Source organism: Heterocephalus glaber, unplaced genomic scaffold (genome assembly GCF_053883595.1).
Source record: "Heterocephalus glaber isolate CG9 unplaced genomic scaffold, H.glaber_assembly_v1.0 deba00000546, whole genome shotgun sequence".
Taxonomy (NCBI): domain Eukaryota; kingdom Metazoa; phylum Chordata; class Mammalia; order Rodentia; family Bathyergidae; genus Heterocephalus; species Heterocephalus glaber.
Window position 1 is genome coordinate 19,560,486 of NW_028258147.1, and position 17,806 is coordinate 19,578,291.

At 37.8% G+C, this 17,806-nt stretch overlaps 1 protein-coding gene across 1 annotated transcript in view; it reads right to left on the reverse strand.

Annotated features, from left to right (window-relative positions):
- Positions 1-2,258: 2,258 nt before the first annotated feature.
- Positions 2,259-17,806, reverse strand: part of Tes (testin LIM domain protein) — a 41,414-nt gene continuing 25,866 nt past the window's right edge. The window contains exons 3-7 of the mRNA XM_004865268.4: positions 12,693-12,945; positions 11,497-11,832; positions 10,390-10,605; positions 9,885-10,043; positions 2,259-3,430 (exon numbers count right to left, since the gene is read on the reverse strand). Coding sequence (XP_004865325.1) covers positions 3,242-3,430; positions 9,885-10,043; positions 10,390-10,605; positions 11,497-11,832; positions 12,693-12,945 — 1,153 coding nt within the window. The 3' untranslated portion in view covers positions 2,259-3,241. The remainder of the gene's footprint in view (positions 3,431-9,884; positions 10,044-10,389; positions 10,606-11,496; positions 11,833-12,692; positions 12,946-17,806) is intronic.

The following is a 17,806-nucleotide window of genomic DNA, read 5'->3' on the forward strand; positions in this document are numbered from 1 at the left end:
ACTACATGCTGGAAATTGCTTAAGAGTGAGTCAATAATGAATCTTTTGCCTTAGTAAAATTGGGTGGAAATGTTTCAAAGTCTCATTTGGAAAATCATGCTTGAAGACTTCGGAGTCACAAAGGTTCCAGGTAGAGTTGATTAAAGAAAAATCCTGTCTCGGAGGGAGAGAGGGAGAGAGGGAGGGAGGGAGGGAGGGAGGGAGAGAGGGAGAGAGGGGGAGAGAGAGAGAGAGAGAGAGAGAGAGAGAGAGAGAGAGAGAGAGAGAGAGAGACACCATACAAGAAACACAAAGGCCAGTAACTCTCAAGATAGATTTCTTAGTAGATTGAGTAACAAGAATCCACTGATTTCTCAAAATTATAACTGTATCCAAGGGTTAGGAGCAAAATTATTCAGGTTAGAGATGAACAAGTACGTGCAAATTTTATGGAGTGCATGACTAATCATTCTAAAGTGGTCTGAGTCTTCCAATAAGGAGAATAATGTATTAACTCAGTAAACTTCAGCAACTGGTGTGTCAAAATCTTTTGAACTCCCTGGGTCTGAGGAAAGAAGTATCTCCCTTGTCTTTCCTTATCCAACATTTCTGCTCACAGGTTATCACTGCCATTCAAGGGACAGGAAAATAAGTCATTCTTATACTTTCTAATACCCGAGATGGTGGCTTCTATGCAGAAATGAAAAAAGGCATCTCTTCTTGCTCTATGGGTCTACGGATGGCTGCATGCGCTGGGATTTTCTCCCTCCCAGAGTCCTGTATCTCTAATCTTCTCTTGCCTCTTCCTGACACATCCTGAAAATTGTTTCTGTGACAAGTCATCAAAGCCCCAAGCTTATTCTACAAAAAGGTTAAGTTCCTGATTTCAGCTTCAGGGACTCCCAGACCCAGCCTAGTGACAGTGTAAGCTTGGCTTTTGAAAGAGAACTCATATGGGATCTTGATGAGCAAATTTTCATTAACTGATTTATGGAAAATAATTAGAATGATTTATCTTCCTTTGAAGAAAAGAATGCACAAACCCAGACAAAAACCTTTATTTCCCTATATTTTCCCCTGGCCTCTGCAAAAGTAAACCATTATTTAGAAATGAGGACAGTGAAGAATATAAAATGATAGTGATGAGGGAGGCATATCCTAAATGCTAGAAGAAAAATAAATCTTATAGAATTTAGTAACTACTTTACTCATGTAAGACAAAATATTTGAAAGTCCATTTTTTAAAACCTGACAAATAATAAGAATGGCCAAAGACCTTGAGAATCTCTCCATATTGTGGGAAAGGTAGGCTACTCAAAACGCTGAGCAAAATATATCTTTTACCATTTAAGATAAAGGAAAAAGAAAGCAAAGGTAGTGATATTCATATACAATCATTGATATTTATATAATATCAGCATTTAAAATTCTGTACAGAATAAGTTACTTCTTTTGATATGATGGCACATGTTCAAGTTCCAAAAGACAAATTTTTTTGTGGCTGGGGAAGGCACAGTGCAGAAGGAATAAATGTATTTGTACTCATGTGCATGTGTACATACTGGGGGTATAAAGAGAGGCACTACCTGAAAATATGAGCTAGAAAACACACACAAAAACCTAACTTTTCCTGGTTTTCTATCAGAGAAAACTACAACAACCACTAAGATAAAAATACTTTAGGCAGGAGAGAAAACACATTAAAAAAATCCCAATAAACCAAGCAAATATCCACACTATTAAGATGAGAATCTACTACTATTCCTCATTTGCTTCTTTTCTCACAATAGATCACCATGAAAAAAATTTTACAAAACTAAAACACAGAGTTGCAAACTGAGTAGAAGAGTAATACTGGTTAGATTCACCTAAGGAGAAGGTAAGGACTTTGCAAACTTCAATTAAAATGATATATTCTTTTCTCTAAAAGAAAAATTTCTATGGCTGGGGATTTAGCTCAGTGGTTCTGGCGCCTGCCTCGCAAGTGCAAGGTCCCGAGTTCGATCTCCGTACCAAAACAAAAACAAAAACACCAACACCCAAAACAAACAAAAAATAAAGGAAAAATTCCTGCACGACCTGAAAGTAACTTAATTCTTCTCTACTGTGTCATAAAACAACTCCTCTCTATAATGAAAAATTGTTTCTGTTCTGTCCTGTCAGAAGCAGCCTTAATTTTTCCTGAGTACTTTTTGTCCTAGGAGACACTGCCCCCTGCTGTAACAGATGCTTTACTGCAGAAGGTATTTTTACTCAAGAATGTACACAGTATTTTGAATAATAATATACATATCATTTATTCCATTTAATTTTCATAGTACATAGCTATGTGTGAAAATATATAGGGAAAAATAAACATTAGAAATTCCCATGGATGGAAGTATACTACCAAAGACATTTTATATATCTATGAATGGGCTTAGAAGTATCATAAGACAATACATTAGATAAGAATCATGCAAAAAATTTCATTCAAAGCATGGCAGGCAAGTGTGATAAGTACATGTTATAGTTTTGTGGGTATAAAAACTATACATATTCTCTGGATTAAAAACAATATAAATGAGTTTGGTTATATCTAAACAAGTCTATAAAAAAGTATGAACATTATTATGCCACATGTGATCATAAAATACTCAAGGCCACAGATGGAGATTACCAGCTTTCAATGAGACTGAGAGGTAGGATAAGTAAAATACAGAGAAATGCAATAAAGAAAATGCCACCATTGCCTAAATGAGGAAATAGCTAATGCACAGGCATTAAAACACCTCTACATACTGCATTATAATTCTATGTTCTCTGTTAAAAAGAATTTTCTGTGCATCGTCATTACAAAGCTCATTGAACAAGATGAGGCAATAAATGTAAAGCATGGCATTAGAGCAAATTTAGTTTTACACATGAAAGAAAAAGAACATTAAAATTAGAAATGTTCATCTTTCCATCCAAGACTCTAACTTTTATTTTATATATACTGTGTTTGGCACCAGGGGTATAGGGATATGAAGATTAATTAAACTCAAGCTTCCAATTCAAAGACTTCTCATTTAGAAAGCCAAGGAAAGCTAGAGGTCATTACCATTTTTAAAATCAAATGTTTAATGAAAGTGTTTGACATTAAGACAGAAAAATTTAAGGAAAACAATCTTCTGGTTGCCTTTATAATATTCTTGCTTTTTAGTTTCTTCAAATTGCATTTTACAGTAGAAATGCAGACCACTTTGGATAAGCGTGGCTCAAAACTACTTGGTGTTCTCTCCTAAGACATCATCTTCTTACACTCCACCGAACAGAAAACCATCCCTTCTACGGGCATGAACTTCTGCCCGATGAGACACTTGCTGCAGCAGGAGCACAGAAAGCACTCCGTGGACGCGTGCCAGCTGAAGTTGTTGTAGGTCACCCGCTGCACTTCTGGATCGATGGCATTGTGGCATCCTTGACACACCTGCTCAGGAATAATACAAGTAAGAGAAAAGGGCGAGAGATCAAACAGTCACATTAACATTTTTACCTTAAGAGAAACTGAACAAGCTGCTTCAGGTGGTAAATTAAAACAGAAGGACAACCTTAAAAACACACACATTAAGAGACCCCCCATCTTTTTAGCCAACAATTGTTAATGGGGGTCTATATGCCAAGCACTGTGAGAAATAGCAGATAAAGACCAAACAGGTAATTAAAGAAAGTCTTGACAGCAAATTGTAAAGTAGTACATTTGCTTTCAGCATATTCTACTAACTAGCATATTAGTAATTATAACGAAATTTATTAGGTGATTTTTCCTCACTCATTAAAGCTTTGAACTGGTAATTTGTCTTAGCTATGACACATGAGATTATTAACACCACTAATTTCTAGGCAGTAGTAAATTAAAATCATGTTCAAAGTAATTAAGGACTCGATTAAAAATACTGACAGTGTTTGAGAATAATAAATTTGCACTAAAAATGTAGCTTGCAGTTAATTGGCTTCTGTTCTGTCATAAGATCAGTAATTTATGTATTATCTAACACTGTACAACATTAATACTTACATTACCTGCCATTCACATGATACACACACATATATACATACACATATACATACCATTTTCTTAATTGAACATGCGTATAAAAAAATATTCTTCTATATTTAGCAGAAAATAGAAAACTAAAACATTGAGATATCCAAAACACTGAGTAGTCCTATATGCCTTCTTGTTTTATATAAGTACTGAATATGAAAATCTAATCTTTTTTAAAACTATTTTATAACAAGTGAAGAAATCAAGATTATTCAGTATAAGAAGACATTGGCTAATCTTAAGCAACCTTGGTTTCTTACTCAATAGGTAAACTGGCTCAGGCTGGGAAGTGAGGCCTTGTTACACATGTCCATTGCAGATTTACAATATACTTTCAATATTTTTAGAGCTACATTGCTTCTAATTACAGAAATTACAGTATTGCTCTGTAATCTAAGTTATATAATCCAGCCTTCCATGGGAAACAATGGCGATACTATTTTTAGATGACTGAAAAACGATCCCTGAATATAATAAAAATTGATATAATTATAAGCACACTCCTAATGTGTAGCTGTGTCGTATAAGCAACTGCTTTTGCATTTATTTTTTATAGTTTACAATGTTTCTAATGTTTTAATTTTCTACTTTTCATATTAAACTTTTAAAACTTGTTTGGGGCCGGGGATTTAGCTCAGTGGTTTCACCCCCTGCTGCGCAAGCGCAAGGACCCGAGTTTGATCCCTGGTACCAAAACAACAACAACAACAAAAACTTGTTTGAATGAAATAGAAGCATTTCATACCTACTGCTTTATTCCCTTGCTTTCAGACCATAATCTACTTTCCTTTTTCTCATTCTTATAATACTATTTGTGGACCTTTCTATTATTATTAACAATATACTATTATTTTCAATTCACAGAGAAGAAAATATATCAAAGCTGGCAAGATGCAAAAGGGCCTGGGTACTGCAGAACCCTTTCTGCTCAGCACTAGATTTCCTGTTCTTAAACTTTTCATACTTGAGCAGTTATTTCCTTCAGTCTCTCTTCCTTTATCACAGAGTGTGACATCACTAGTGGCCTCTCTGGTAGGATGGCCCTGTGAAATCTCATCCATGTGCATCTTGGGGCAGCCTTGGAATTCCAGTGATTGTGCAGAGTAACTAGGTAGATGTCCCATTTTCCTCTGTCCAGTTAATTTTTATCTCAGAAATGCCCTGTTTGAAGTTGAGCACTTGTGTTCATACCTAAAAATAATTTATATTTTCTGTCTTTTTTAAGATTAAAGGATCTAAGCAGATCAATGTTCTGAACTAGATAATCTTCAAAATTTCACATCATGTAGTATGATACAAGTGCAGGAGTCTTTGCCATCATGTGGAAGATGGGCAGACATGCTCACTTTAACATTAGACAAAGGTCAATGGTATTATCTGAGAAAGTGAACCTTCTAAAATAAATGATGCTGCATATAAAATTTAATTTGAGAATTCTTTCATTTAAAAAAATTCTATCTGTGGTTATTTCCTTCTGGTGATTAGATACAGCGTAATAGAGAGGAGCTTGTAATAGCTGAATAAAGCAGTTTCATCTTTTATTCAATAAATACTTACTGATCACCTACTATGTTGTTCTAATGGTGGTAATACAGCAGAAAAAGGCAGAGAAAATCCCTGGTTTCATGGGTTTACATTCTAGTCCATGAGAACAAGGCTGGCCATCTGTTAGGGTTTGGCTGTTCCCCGTAGGCCAGCTGATGGGCTTTGTGGGAGTGACTGGATTGTGGATCCCCTAGCTGACAATAATAATCTGATGGCCTTCGGGGGGTGCTGCACACGGAATGTGGAACCTTAAGAAAGCAGGTCATAGGGAGGTGACCTTGGAGACTATCTGGTCTCGGGCCCTGCCTCTCAGGCTCTTCTGTCTCTCATGCACCATGCTTCTGCCTTGCTTCACGCCTAAAAGCTGTACATCCAAAGACTGACATCTGTGAAACTATGAATGAAAATAAACTTTCCCTCCTCCCAGTTGCCCTATGTCAGGTATTTTATGAAAGCAACAGAAGTTGACACAGAAAACTGGTGCCAAGTAGTGGGGCTGTTGTGACTCTACCTGACCTCTGTAACTGTTTCTCTCACTATCTGTGACCACAGAACCTGAGAACTTCAGAAATCTTTGACACTCATTTGTGGGAGGAATTTGGAAAGGTTTGGAGGAGGAGGAGGCTAGAAAAGCTCCAGAATGTTGTAAGTAGAGCTTAATAAGTAATTCTGGAGGGAGCTCAGAAAATCAGAATGCTTATAGAAATGCAAACAGTAAAGACTCTGCTCATGAGATTTCAAATGGGAATGAAGCTCTTATTGAGAATTAGACTAGTGGTCCTTCAAGATACTGTCTAGCAAAGAAATTGTCTATTTTGTCCATGCCCTGAAACATTATGGGAGGCTGAATTTTAAAGTGACAGACTACTTATTCTGTTAGGGGAAATCTCAAGGCACCACAAGATTCAGGTAGTGGCATGAGTATTGCTGGCTGCATTTAGCCAAGTTTACAGTGAGAACTGGGAACAAAAAGCAGTGTGGAAAGATGAAAAACAAGCTGCTTGATCAGAAAAGCACTAAAGTTGCTGAAGAGATCAGTGCCATTAAAAATAAGCAAAAGTACTTGGTACTGGGACAACAGAAAGATGCCTTGGTCAGACACTGTAGATCACAGGCTTCTGGGTATAAATGTGCCAACTCCTTGGAAAGATACTGCTTCCAGAAGAGAGTATCCCTGGGGACCTTGCTGCACAAGGCCACCTAGGAAGTTGTTTTCCCAGGATTCATTTCACTATGCTCAGCTCTCCAAGCAGTCAGAGGCCACTGCAACTGTGGCCTAAAGAGGCCTGGCTACTGCTGGCACTGGCAGAGACTGTGGCATGTTACATGACACTGGTTTTGTAGGCAAGCAGCATGCACGAGTTACAGGGTCACGGAGGCTTCCACTGATTTCAAAGGAAAGCCTGGGAGGCTCTGAGACTGTGAGGGTCAGAATCCTTGTGAGTAGCCCTTGAAAGGGCATGTAGTTGTGTGAGTGAAACAAAAACTATAATGGACAGCCAAGCAACTTGGAGATGCCAGGAATATGGAATGTGAGCCAAGGAAAAATGAAGGTAGTGAGTTGAGCCAGCCCAAGAGTCAGGCCATGTAGGCTGCAAGTGGCAAGGCGGCAGGGACAGCCTTTTGGAGCTCAAATCATGGCGCCATATGCCCTATATGCTGGACCTGAGCTATGGGATCTAATGTTTACCTGATGGTTCTAGGTCTTGTTTGGTCCATTTCTTCTATTTATGCCCTTATTCCTCCCTTTTAGAGGGGGAAAGTTTACCTTGTATCATTATATGTTAGAAGTATATCACTGTTTTTCACTTTTAAGGGGGCTCACAAGAGTTTGCCTTGAGTTTTAGAGATGTTGGATTTGGAGTTCTGAACAATGCTGGAACTGCTAAGACTTTGGTGACTTCTGGAGACGGACTGAGTGCATTTTGTGTTATAAGATGGACCTCTGGACTTTGGGGATCAGGGGTGAAATATTATGGTTTGGATCTAATATGTCCCCCAAATGCCACCTGATGGGCTTTGGGGAAGTAATTAGATCATAAAGCCTCTAACAACATCAGTGGATTAGTGGATTAATTTATTAATCAGGAGATGGGACCTAGTTGAAGGATGTGGATCTCTGGGGTTTACATATGGTCTCCAGCCCTTTCTCTTAGGTTCATTCCCTTTCTCTTTGCTTTCTCAATGCTATGAGGTGAGCAGCTTTCCTCCGCAATGCCAATCTGCCACCATGTTTCTGCTTCACCACAGGCCTGCTAAGAGAGCTGACCAAAGACTGAAACATCTGCAACTATGAATAACAATAAATCTTTTCTCTATGTCAGTGATGGCGAACCTTTTAGAGACCGAGTGCCCAAACTGCAACCCAAAACCCACTTATTTGTCGCAAAGTGCCAACACTACAATTAAACCTGAATACTGAGGCTTTCATTCAGGAAAAATGACTCCTACAATTTGTGATGTCATTGCAGAGTTTGCCACCACTGTTCTATGCTGATTTATGTCAGTTATTTTGTCACAGTAATGGAAGCTAAACAATATCATACAAAAAAATACAAATTATATCTTTCTTCCATAAAGAGTTACAACAATATTTACAGAAGATGATTTTAGATAAATAAGCCACAGAGTGGCTTAACATCTCTTTTTTTCTGGTAAAAGGAAAGTCTATAATGATCCTAAAGTATATGAGAAATATGAGAAAACAAGTCAGGTACTCAAACATTTCCCAACGTTAGACACTGAAGATGTAGAAATAAAAGGACAAACTCTACTCTCCAGCTGCTTACAGAGTCTAGTGAAGGAGGCAGGTGAATGATATTAATCTCACATATACACACCATCCTTTGAGAACTCGGAGACCTAGCCAGAGACAAAGGACTGGAGCTTGGGAGTTGGGAAGCAGGAAAAGGGGTCAGAAAAAAGTGAAAAATTTAGTCTGGAGGAATGTGTAGGAACAGTCAAGTAAAACAAGGAATAGGAGGTATTAGACAAACGAGTTAGGGTGAGCAAAAGACAAATAACAATGTACAGGCCAGGTGTGGTGGCACATGCCTGTAATCCTAGCACTTGGGAGGCGGAGGCAGGAGGATCCCCATGAGTTGGAGGCTAGTTTGGGCTACATAGTAAGACCTTCTATTAAAAAAAAAAAAAAGTATAAACAACAAAAAGCAGGTAATATATGGAAATGTATAACCTAGGTTAGATAAATAATACAAGTGATTGGAAAGGCAAGAAGGGACCAGATCAAAAAAAGGCTTAGTGATCACATTTGCATTAGGAAGATCATCTCCCAACATCATGGAAGGTGGCTTTTGAGCAAGATGAATAACGGAAGTGATGGGGTGCGGAGTTGAGATCACTGACTTAATTAAACTGACAAAAAGACAAAGGTCCAAAATAAGACAGTTATAACTGTGAGGACCTGCACTATTCTGATGAGGTAGAGTTGTTAGAAAATGAAGGACTGGGACAATAGGTTAAGGCTGAAAACTGACACTAACATCAAAACTTGCTGTTTATTTTCATAGCACCATACTCATAGTTCTATATAAATACATACTTTTCTTCCTTAGCCAGGAGTCTTATCTACTTGATAGTTCACACAAACAGTAAAAGTTTATTCTTCTTATATTCCTGGCTTGTGAGCCCTACCATATAAGGTCAGCTTTTTACCCATTATCTATATTTCCTATCTATTGGCCATCATGCACCAGCAGCTCTGTCTAAGAACAGTAAATGCAAGAAAAACTACACACATTAACTCACTGAGTGTTAAGTTCACACAAATAAATCTAAATGTGCAGGCCAAATTTTGTCATACTAAATCTGTTCGACAGGATTTTAAAAATGGGCACTGTACAAACTCCACGTGGCAAAAACAAAGTCCTAGTGGGTGGTCCAGTAACACAAATAAAAACTATACATATTCAAACACAGCTAGATGTGAATCATTCCTCAAAACACTTAAGTAGAATCTGATTTGTACCCATGAAAATAAATAAATCTCATTCTCATTAAGGACTTTTTTTTAAAGTGACAATTTTACTATCAAGCAGCACTTATAATCCACTCTGTAAACACACAGGCAAAATGAGCCATCTTGAGGTGGCTTGGAATCAATCCATGTACTGTTTTTTAATTGCGTGGATTTTAATCCTATGATTGGCACTGAATGCTTTCTCCATAAGAGGACTGCTTCCTGCTTCTCACTTGTAAGAGTATTAAAGAGAAGCATAAGCTCAAATCACAAAGCAAGTGCAGGCGATCATATCTCTACAGAGCCTCTCACCACAGCATGATTTTTCACATAGCAGGACTTGCACACGGGCTTCTCGTTGACCATCACGTATATTTCCCCAGCTAGGATGTTGTCACAGTCAAAGCAGCAAAAATGTTTCAGGTGCCAATTCTGGTTTTCCGCCTGGGTGTACTCATTGCTAAATATCAGCTAGGAAGAGAATAAAAATAAGATGAATCAGGCATTTTTCACTGTGCTTAAAATGACAAAGTTAGGGTGTTTAGACAACAAGGCATTGAGATCTACAGGCAGGTCAAATACTTTCTTGGGACTTAAAGTCTGAAAATTAACATAAAGCTTGAATTTGTTATCATTTAGTACAAATCAATCTTTTGTATCTCATTGGTCAACACAACATCTAGAATGAATGAAAGCCAGTTTCTTTGATTAACCTTCTTTGGATGTAAACAAACCAACTAATATTCGCTTAATTCCTGCTGTCCTCTGGGTAAGGGGCTGTAGAGCCTGTGTGTGTGGGAGGCCCCCAAGAACAAACCTCATCACAGCCAGCACATCGGGGTTTCTCACTGTCACAGTAATGCCTGCCACAATATAGCTTCCCATTCTTCCAGAAATAAATCATGTCAACCAGGAGTTCACCACAGGAGCTGCAGACGAAGCAGGCTGGGTGCCACAATTTATTGTAGCCAGCCCTTTCCGCATAGATGGCTGGGTCCCCTTCTTTCATAATCAATTTGCAGCAATAGCAGGACTGAAAGGGAAGCATCCGAAACAATCTGGTCACCAGAAGACCGGCATTCTCACTGACAGCATCAGCAGCAATTCACAGCAACAAATGTGCAACAATTTCATGAGAGATTTCCACTGAGATCACTCATTTGTCCATCTAGATAATGTTATTAATACTTCTGTAAAATGGAATCTCTTAGCTTTCTTGAGACTGTTCAAACCTACTTCTTTCACCCTATATATAACAGCACTGTTTCTTCAAGTGAAGTCTCTGATGGAGGTAGCAATTTGCCCCTCAATTTTATATGAGTTCTTTCAAAAATGATTACTTTAGAGCTTATTAGTAACTCTTCTCCAGTGCTAAACCTTAATGGTTGATGTGCTCATTGGATCAATGAGTATATATTACAGTGAGTTTAGTTCCTAGGCCTTCCTTGTTCATTTGTATCATGATTAACTACCTTTAGAGACTTCAACTTCTCTTTCTAGAAGAAACACACAAAACAGATGCTTGACAATATAGCTACACAAACTTAAGTCTGAATTTTAGGCATAGTCTCACACACAAAACTGTATTAATCTAAGTATATATTATTCTTGTTTATAGGAAGAGACAAGCAGTTAACAGGAAAATTATGGTAGGAAATAGATTTTAGTTAGAATGCTGTATTAAAGTAGGATGACAATACCAACTACTATGCATACAGAAAACTCACAATTATCTCTGGCAATATATAATCAGAAAATTTGGCTTTAGACCTTCGTTTCAAACATAATGACTCTCTAACCTGAATTTTCATTCAATTTCCTTCCTGCACCTATTCCTTAAAGAATGACCCCAAAAAAGTTCTAAGGAAACGAAAGAGCCCACGAAATATACAAATTGGGCCAACAATAGGACCAGTCTACTCACGTATTGGGGCTTTTCGGGCTCAGCAGATTTGTCCTCCACAGACCCCACGGCTGCTGGGGTGCTTCTGTCCCCACCAGGGCTGTACATTTTGTTGGGCCCCTGAGTGTCCATCTCACAGGGAAGTTTGACATCTCCAACTCCCAGAGCTTCACTCTTATACTTCTTTACAAACTGCTCCATCTCCTTCACCTCTTTGGGAGACAACTCATGGCACTTAGAAGGGTCCTGGTCATGTGCCGGGAGCTGCTTAGCCAGCTGCTTCTTCCGGTACTGTGCCCCCTCCGAACCTGCCACTGGCTGCTTCTCCTTGGGCAACATCTGCATGTACTGCCTGGCCTGCAGCACGAGAAGAGACCAGTGTTAACTGGGAGAAGTACTGGCCATCAGGCATTGCAATCTTTTATAACATACATCACAAGCAGGTTACTTAAAAGTGGATTTTATCCACTAGCAGCAATTCATTTTCCTACTGTAAATATCTTGAGATGTTAATACATTAGAAACTGGTATACAAAACAGAGGCAGGTGGGTAATAAAATACATTGTTCTGGATGAAAGTAATTTTTTTTTCAGTTTATAAAAATATTTTAATTACTTCTATTTACTTGTTCTCAACCAACAAATATAAGATTGAAAGACAACGTAAATTTTTAGGCAGACATGGTTACAAAGGCCTATGGATCAGCAGCACTTTCATTGTATGAAAAATGATATCATAAGATTCATTTAAATGACCTGACCTTTCTGACTTTTAAATGCTTTATCTGGTTGTCATAACAGTAGAAGGAGCTCAACACAAACTTGAATTTTTTGCCTTATACAGTGAAAACACAAAATGTTGAACATTTTTTGTTCAGCCAACAATGGCAGAAATTCTATTCCTCATTCTATACCATTTACGAGAATCTTCTCAAGAGAAAACTAGAAGAGTTTCTAGGTTGATATAAAACATGCAATTTTCGTATAATTATTAAGCAAGTTAGATCATTCCCTAAAAAACATCCTGGGAGTCAGAAAAATTCTGTGAGGTATTTTCTAGTCTTAATTTTAAAAAGACTGTAATAGGAGCCAGAGTCAAAGTAATGGGACCCCTACACCTCCAATAACAGATGTAAGGTGTATGAGGTTGATTGTCACTAAAGGAGTTGTCCTAAATAAACAGTGCAGGATAAAGAGACTGCTATTCCGTTATTTACCAATGCCTGGTTCTGGACAGGAGGAGCCCATTCATAGGTAACAGTGTTGATAGAGACGTTCTTCTTGGCAGCAACCGGATTGGTCAGTATCATAACATTGCGTTTGTACATGGGAATTCCATCTGACTTTAGCTTTGCAATCAGGGTGGTATACTTGGTGTCTTCAAAAAGTTTCCCCACTTTGCGGTCCTCTTCATTGCTCAAGAGGACATCATGCTCTTCTTGGCCACACTTGCAGTTACGACATATTTTTCTATAATTTAGGAAATACAAGTAAGAAATGGTTAACTACATCTAACTAGTAACAAGTAGGTGCCCATATTTATAGTTCATAAAATATTTTTAAACATATATAATGGTATGCAAAGGCAAGTCTTTTGTGGGGGAAGGACGAGTATCCACAATTTAAGCAAGAAGGAAATACAAAAATGTATCTTTGTCTTGTAAGACTTTGAAAATTTAGATTATGATTAAAAAGCACATACTCAAGGGGGCATGTCTGAAGCTAACTCCATCTGGTATTACTCTCGCACCAAAATAAACAAATAAAAACACCAAAAAATTATCACAGCAAGAGGCTTGATATTTTACTGCATGTTAATGCTTCATTTCCTCTCCCCCCAAAATATTTTAAGTGAAAGACAGACTGCTATCACTTTTCCCACTAGATAATAACTTTTTCATTTCCTTTCCATTCCCATTTCCAATTTCTTTTCCTTGCCTTTCTCCTCCTCTCCCCTTCTAATGCTTCCTTTCTCCTTCCCCTTCCTTTCACTTTTTCTCACTGCCTAACACCTACCATATACTCCACTATGTATAAATAGACAAATGAACAACAGGGTTTGCCACCACAGCAAGGGTTTCACTTCCTTTTCCCAATCTGTCCAGGACCAGATATGTAGAAAGTCAGACATTCACTCATAGAACCTACATGTATATCCATGTGCCAAGCAATGCGCTCGATACTAGGACACTGGTGAAAAAATGGGCCCAATCTCCAACCTTCTAGGACTACCCTGACAGTGCATAATTTGTACTTGAACCTGGTGAGAAAAATGCTTCCATAAGGAAGTGACATTTAGGTTTAGAATGTGGAAAATATAGTGTGTGCTGTGCAAAGAGAACAGGAAAGAAAGAAGAAAAGCTTGCCAACATTCTGGGTAAAAAGAGGAGAAATCTGCAGGGGTCCTGATTTAGGAAAAAGGGAACTAGCAAAGGCTAGTATGACTGTAATGAAGAAAATAAATGGGATGATCAAAAGGCTAGAGAAAAAGGCAGGCATGAGACCACACAAAGACTTCAGAGGACACATTATAGAATTTGGACTTCATTATAAGAGTAATCAGGAGGCATGGAAGGGCTTTACACAATGTAATAACATGATGAGATGTATAATTTTAAATATCACAAACTCTGCCCTGTGGAGAATGGATTGAGGGTAGAACATATCTGGAAGTAGGGAGACCAGTTAACACGTTAACTGTGCATTCAATTTGCAATGCGATGTTTCCTAGTAACAGGGACACTGGATATTTCATAAATGGAATTTCCATGTTAGATGGTCGTTGTTGTGGTCTAGGTGAGATGTGTTATAGCTTGGACTAGGGTGTTATCTGTAGTGATGAAAAGAGATTTCAGCTATCCTTGAGTATAAAAATTACTAAACTTTGGATGCAATGTTGGGTTCTCAAAAAAATGAACACAAGTTTTGGGGATTAGGAAGTAAGTTGGTAGGAGGAATGTTTAATTCATTAAGATACTTAATACAAAAGAGAGAGCTGAGATAAAAAGACAGGGAAGGCTGATGAAAAGTCTTTAAAGTACTGACAAGTGTGAAATGCCTGTGAGTCCAGGTAAAAATATCAAGTAGATAGTACGATATAAAAGCCTAGTGTTAAAAACTAGCCTGGTAGAAAAATATATATTTGGGACTCAGGGTACAACATATATTGTATGCGAGATGAAAGGACCACCCTCACCTCCTACAGAAAGGGTAGAGGGAAAAAGTGAGGACTCATGCAATATCTACCAAAGGCTGGGAAAGTTGACAGAGCAAGAGAGAAAAGCAGAAAAACTGTGGTGTCAGAAATTTAAGCTGGGTCTGAAACACAGGACAACAGATATGAGTGTTTTAAAGATCTTAAATTGCTCAAGAAGAGACTAATGGTGTAAACTAAGATCAGATGTTAGGTTAAGCTAAAATACTTAGGTAACTAACAAAAGAACTTTATACCTAAATGATCAAAGTGGAGAGAAGGAAATAAAAATTATTAAGAAAAGTACTCAACTCAGGAAATTAGGAAAAAGGTAGAAATACCCTAAAATACAAGGAAGGAAAATAAGATTAAGAGCAGAAACTAATAAAGTGAATGTTTGCTACTCATTACATGCAGAAATGGGACATTTCAACATCTCTCATGGTAACACGGTTTGTTTAGTAATTTCATTGAAAGAACTAGTAGGATTCCAGAGTTTCTGGAAAAAACAAAACAAAAATCAAATACTAGGCACACATTAAACTTAGTGCATTAATTTCAAGACTGGAAACAAGAAAGTAATGACATATCCAATTCCACTCATATCATCCTGAAGGTACTGTTCAGAGCAGTGAGAAAAATTAAGAAATAGGAATTATAAGGATTCATCAGAAAGGAAGAAACTAAACTGTTTCTCACAGATGCTATGTTGATCATACAGAAGTGCGATGTATTAGCATTAAGATTTAACCTGGTGTAGTGGTGCAGGCCTATAGACCCCAAGACTCAGAAGGCTGAGGCAGGAGGCCAGCCTGGGCAACTCAGTCACCCTAACATTAAAAACATCTAAAAACTTAAGCAAATCTGTCAAGTAATAAATCAACAAATTATACATTCTTGTGCCTCGAGCTTTCTTAAAACTCTTTTCAATGTATGAACTCAAATATTAGATCTGACTTATGGAGAGGGAGGAGAGGGAGGGGGTAAGAGACAGAAGGGGTAGTGGGAGGTATAAGTAGACAGATAAACATGAGGGTAGAAAGGCAAATTCCTTTCCTTGTGCACACATGGGTCAAGAATCTTTATTTGGTAAAATTTTGTTTAGTTAGCATATTTTAGTACAGCTATAAAAGATTTCTTACATCTGGTTATCTCATACTCCCATCTAGCGGAAAGGAGCATATTATCCTACAACAGTATGATCTTCATTATCGTTCCTCAGTTACCAAAAACAATGAAAATATTTATAAAACTGTCACAATGCTTTTGAATCACATTTAAAATTATTCTTGAGAAGGAAAGAGGTGATGTGGGAACTTAGTTCTTAATATAGTAAATCGTTCTTTATGTGGCTGTGGACTATGGCCTGCATCCTAATAATAAACAAAGTGATTCCTAAAGGATCAAGGATATGTGATGAATACTGGACTTGGGACATGTTCATGATCTACTTCATACAATTAGATGGACAAATACAACATGTGTGATACAAAATAAGGAGCTGGGTTTTAGAATTTTAAAAATGAACAGTAAAAGACACAGTAAGCAAAACAAAGCCGCTGGTTTCTGAGCACGAGCTATTACAAGCTGTAGCATGGTTAAATTACATTTACTGTGAAAGTGCTACATGTGAAGGCTTATATTTACCAATGATCTCATACCCATCTCTAAAATTGTTTTATTTGTCTTGCCCACTCCTGGAAGGACTCACATTCTGAGGAAGCCTGTTTTGCTTTCCACCCCTTCATCCACCAAGCATACCTTTATTAAGCAAATAAAATCAGGTTAAATAACATACCAACAGCAGCAGTGATAAGGGAAAAAGAAGTAGCTTAAAAAGTCATACTATGCCTAATTATCAATTTTCTAAGCAGGGAGAATCTGGGATTGTCTCACTGTCCATTTTAAATCCAGACTATAGTGTAACCGTATGTCCTCAACCGAGTCCCTGAGTTGGGGATCCTGGTATCCAAGTGTTTGGTGAGACTGTGGCTCCCAAGGGGTGGGACAGTCCTTCCAGCTGGAACTGGCATCACTGAAGGAGCTGGAAGGGTCACATCTCTCCCAGCTCCCTGCACTGTGCCTCCCCTTCTACAATGAAAAGAGCCCCAAACCACTACATGAGAGAGAAACCTAGGATATTACCACTTATATAGTTTAAAAGAAGAAAAACCCTTTCTTGTGGTTTTAGACTATAGTATATGAGGGGGAAAAGGCAGGTGAAGGGATTCAGAATTAAGTTAGTTTAAAACAGTCTTTTTTGACTTTTTAAAAAAGATGTAGAGGTACACGGGCGCTCTGAGGTGTGGGTGTAGTAATTTGTACAAAAATAATTTAGCATCTAATACACATACATATGCAAACATTATTATGCATGACAAGCCAAAACTCTACACTCAAAACAGTTAAATCCAAGGGAGAGAGAACCAAACTACCAAAAGTATTGCCACAGAAAAACAAGAGAAGTTTCAAGCTGAAAGCAGTCAAGATCTATCCTTCAGCTTCCCAAAAGGGAAGTGTTTTTTATATCACTATTCATAAAAAGTATTATTTTTCACTGCAAGTAGCAGAAACCAGAGTGCCTTGACATGCTGCCAGCATTCACAGTGATTTAAAGGCAAGGTCATGGCACTGCTACAAAACATAATTTAAAAAGGCTGGAAGCTGCCCCTTTATAACAGGGATATACATATATGGACTCAAGTGTGGGCCTCTGTTATAGAATTCAACACAAGCATTCATCCATTTATGGTGCAGAATTGTTCATTTTTAGCCACTCTAAACTGAGAGGAAAGTTTGAAGAGATATATGTTATAATCAAGTAATATTTTTGTCTTTGTAAAATCCAAGTTTATTGGAAGGATCCAACACAGGTAAGACAAAACAGCAAATGTATTGCTTAAATAAATGTTCTATGATTGTAATGATATTACTAATGAAACAACTGGCTATAAGTTCTTTGAAATGTGGAGTTTGTGTTAGATATTTCATAAATCTTTATCTCCACATTTTATTTGAAAGAATGTCCAATAGACAGCAGTTCTTACTGGGCAGGAACGAGGCTTCCTCAACCTTTTGTTTTCCTTTTGCAATTCCCTGGCATACTGAAGAAGGGGAGAGCTCACAGTTAAGGACCCC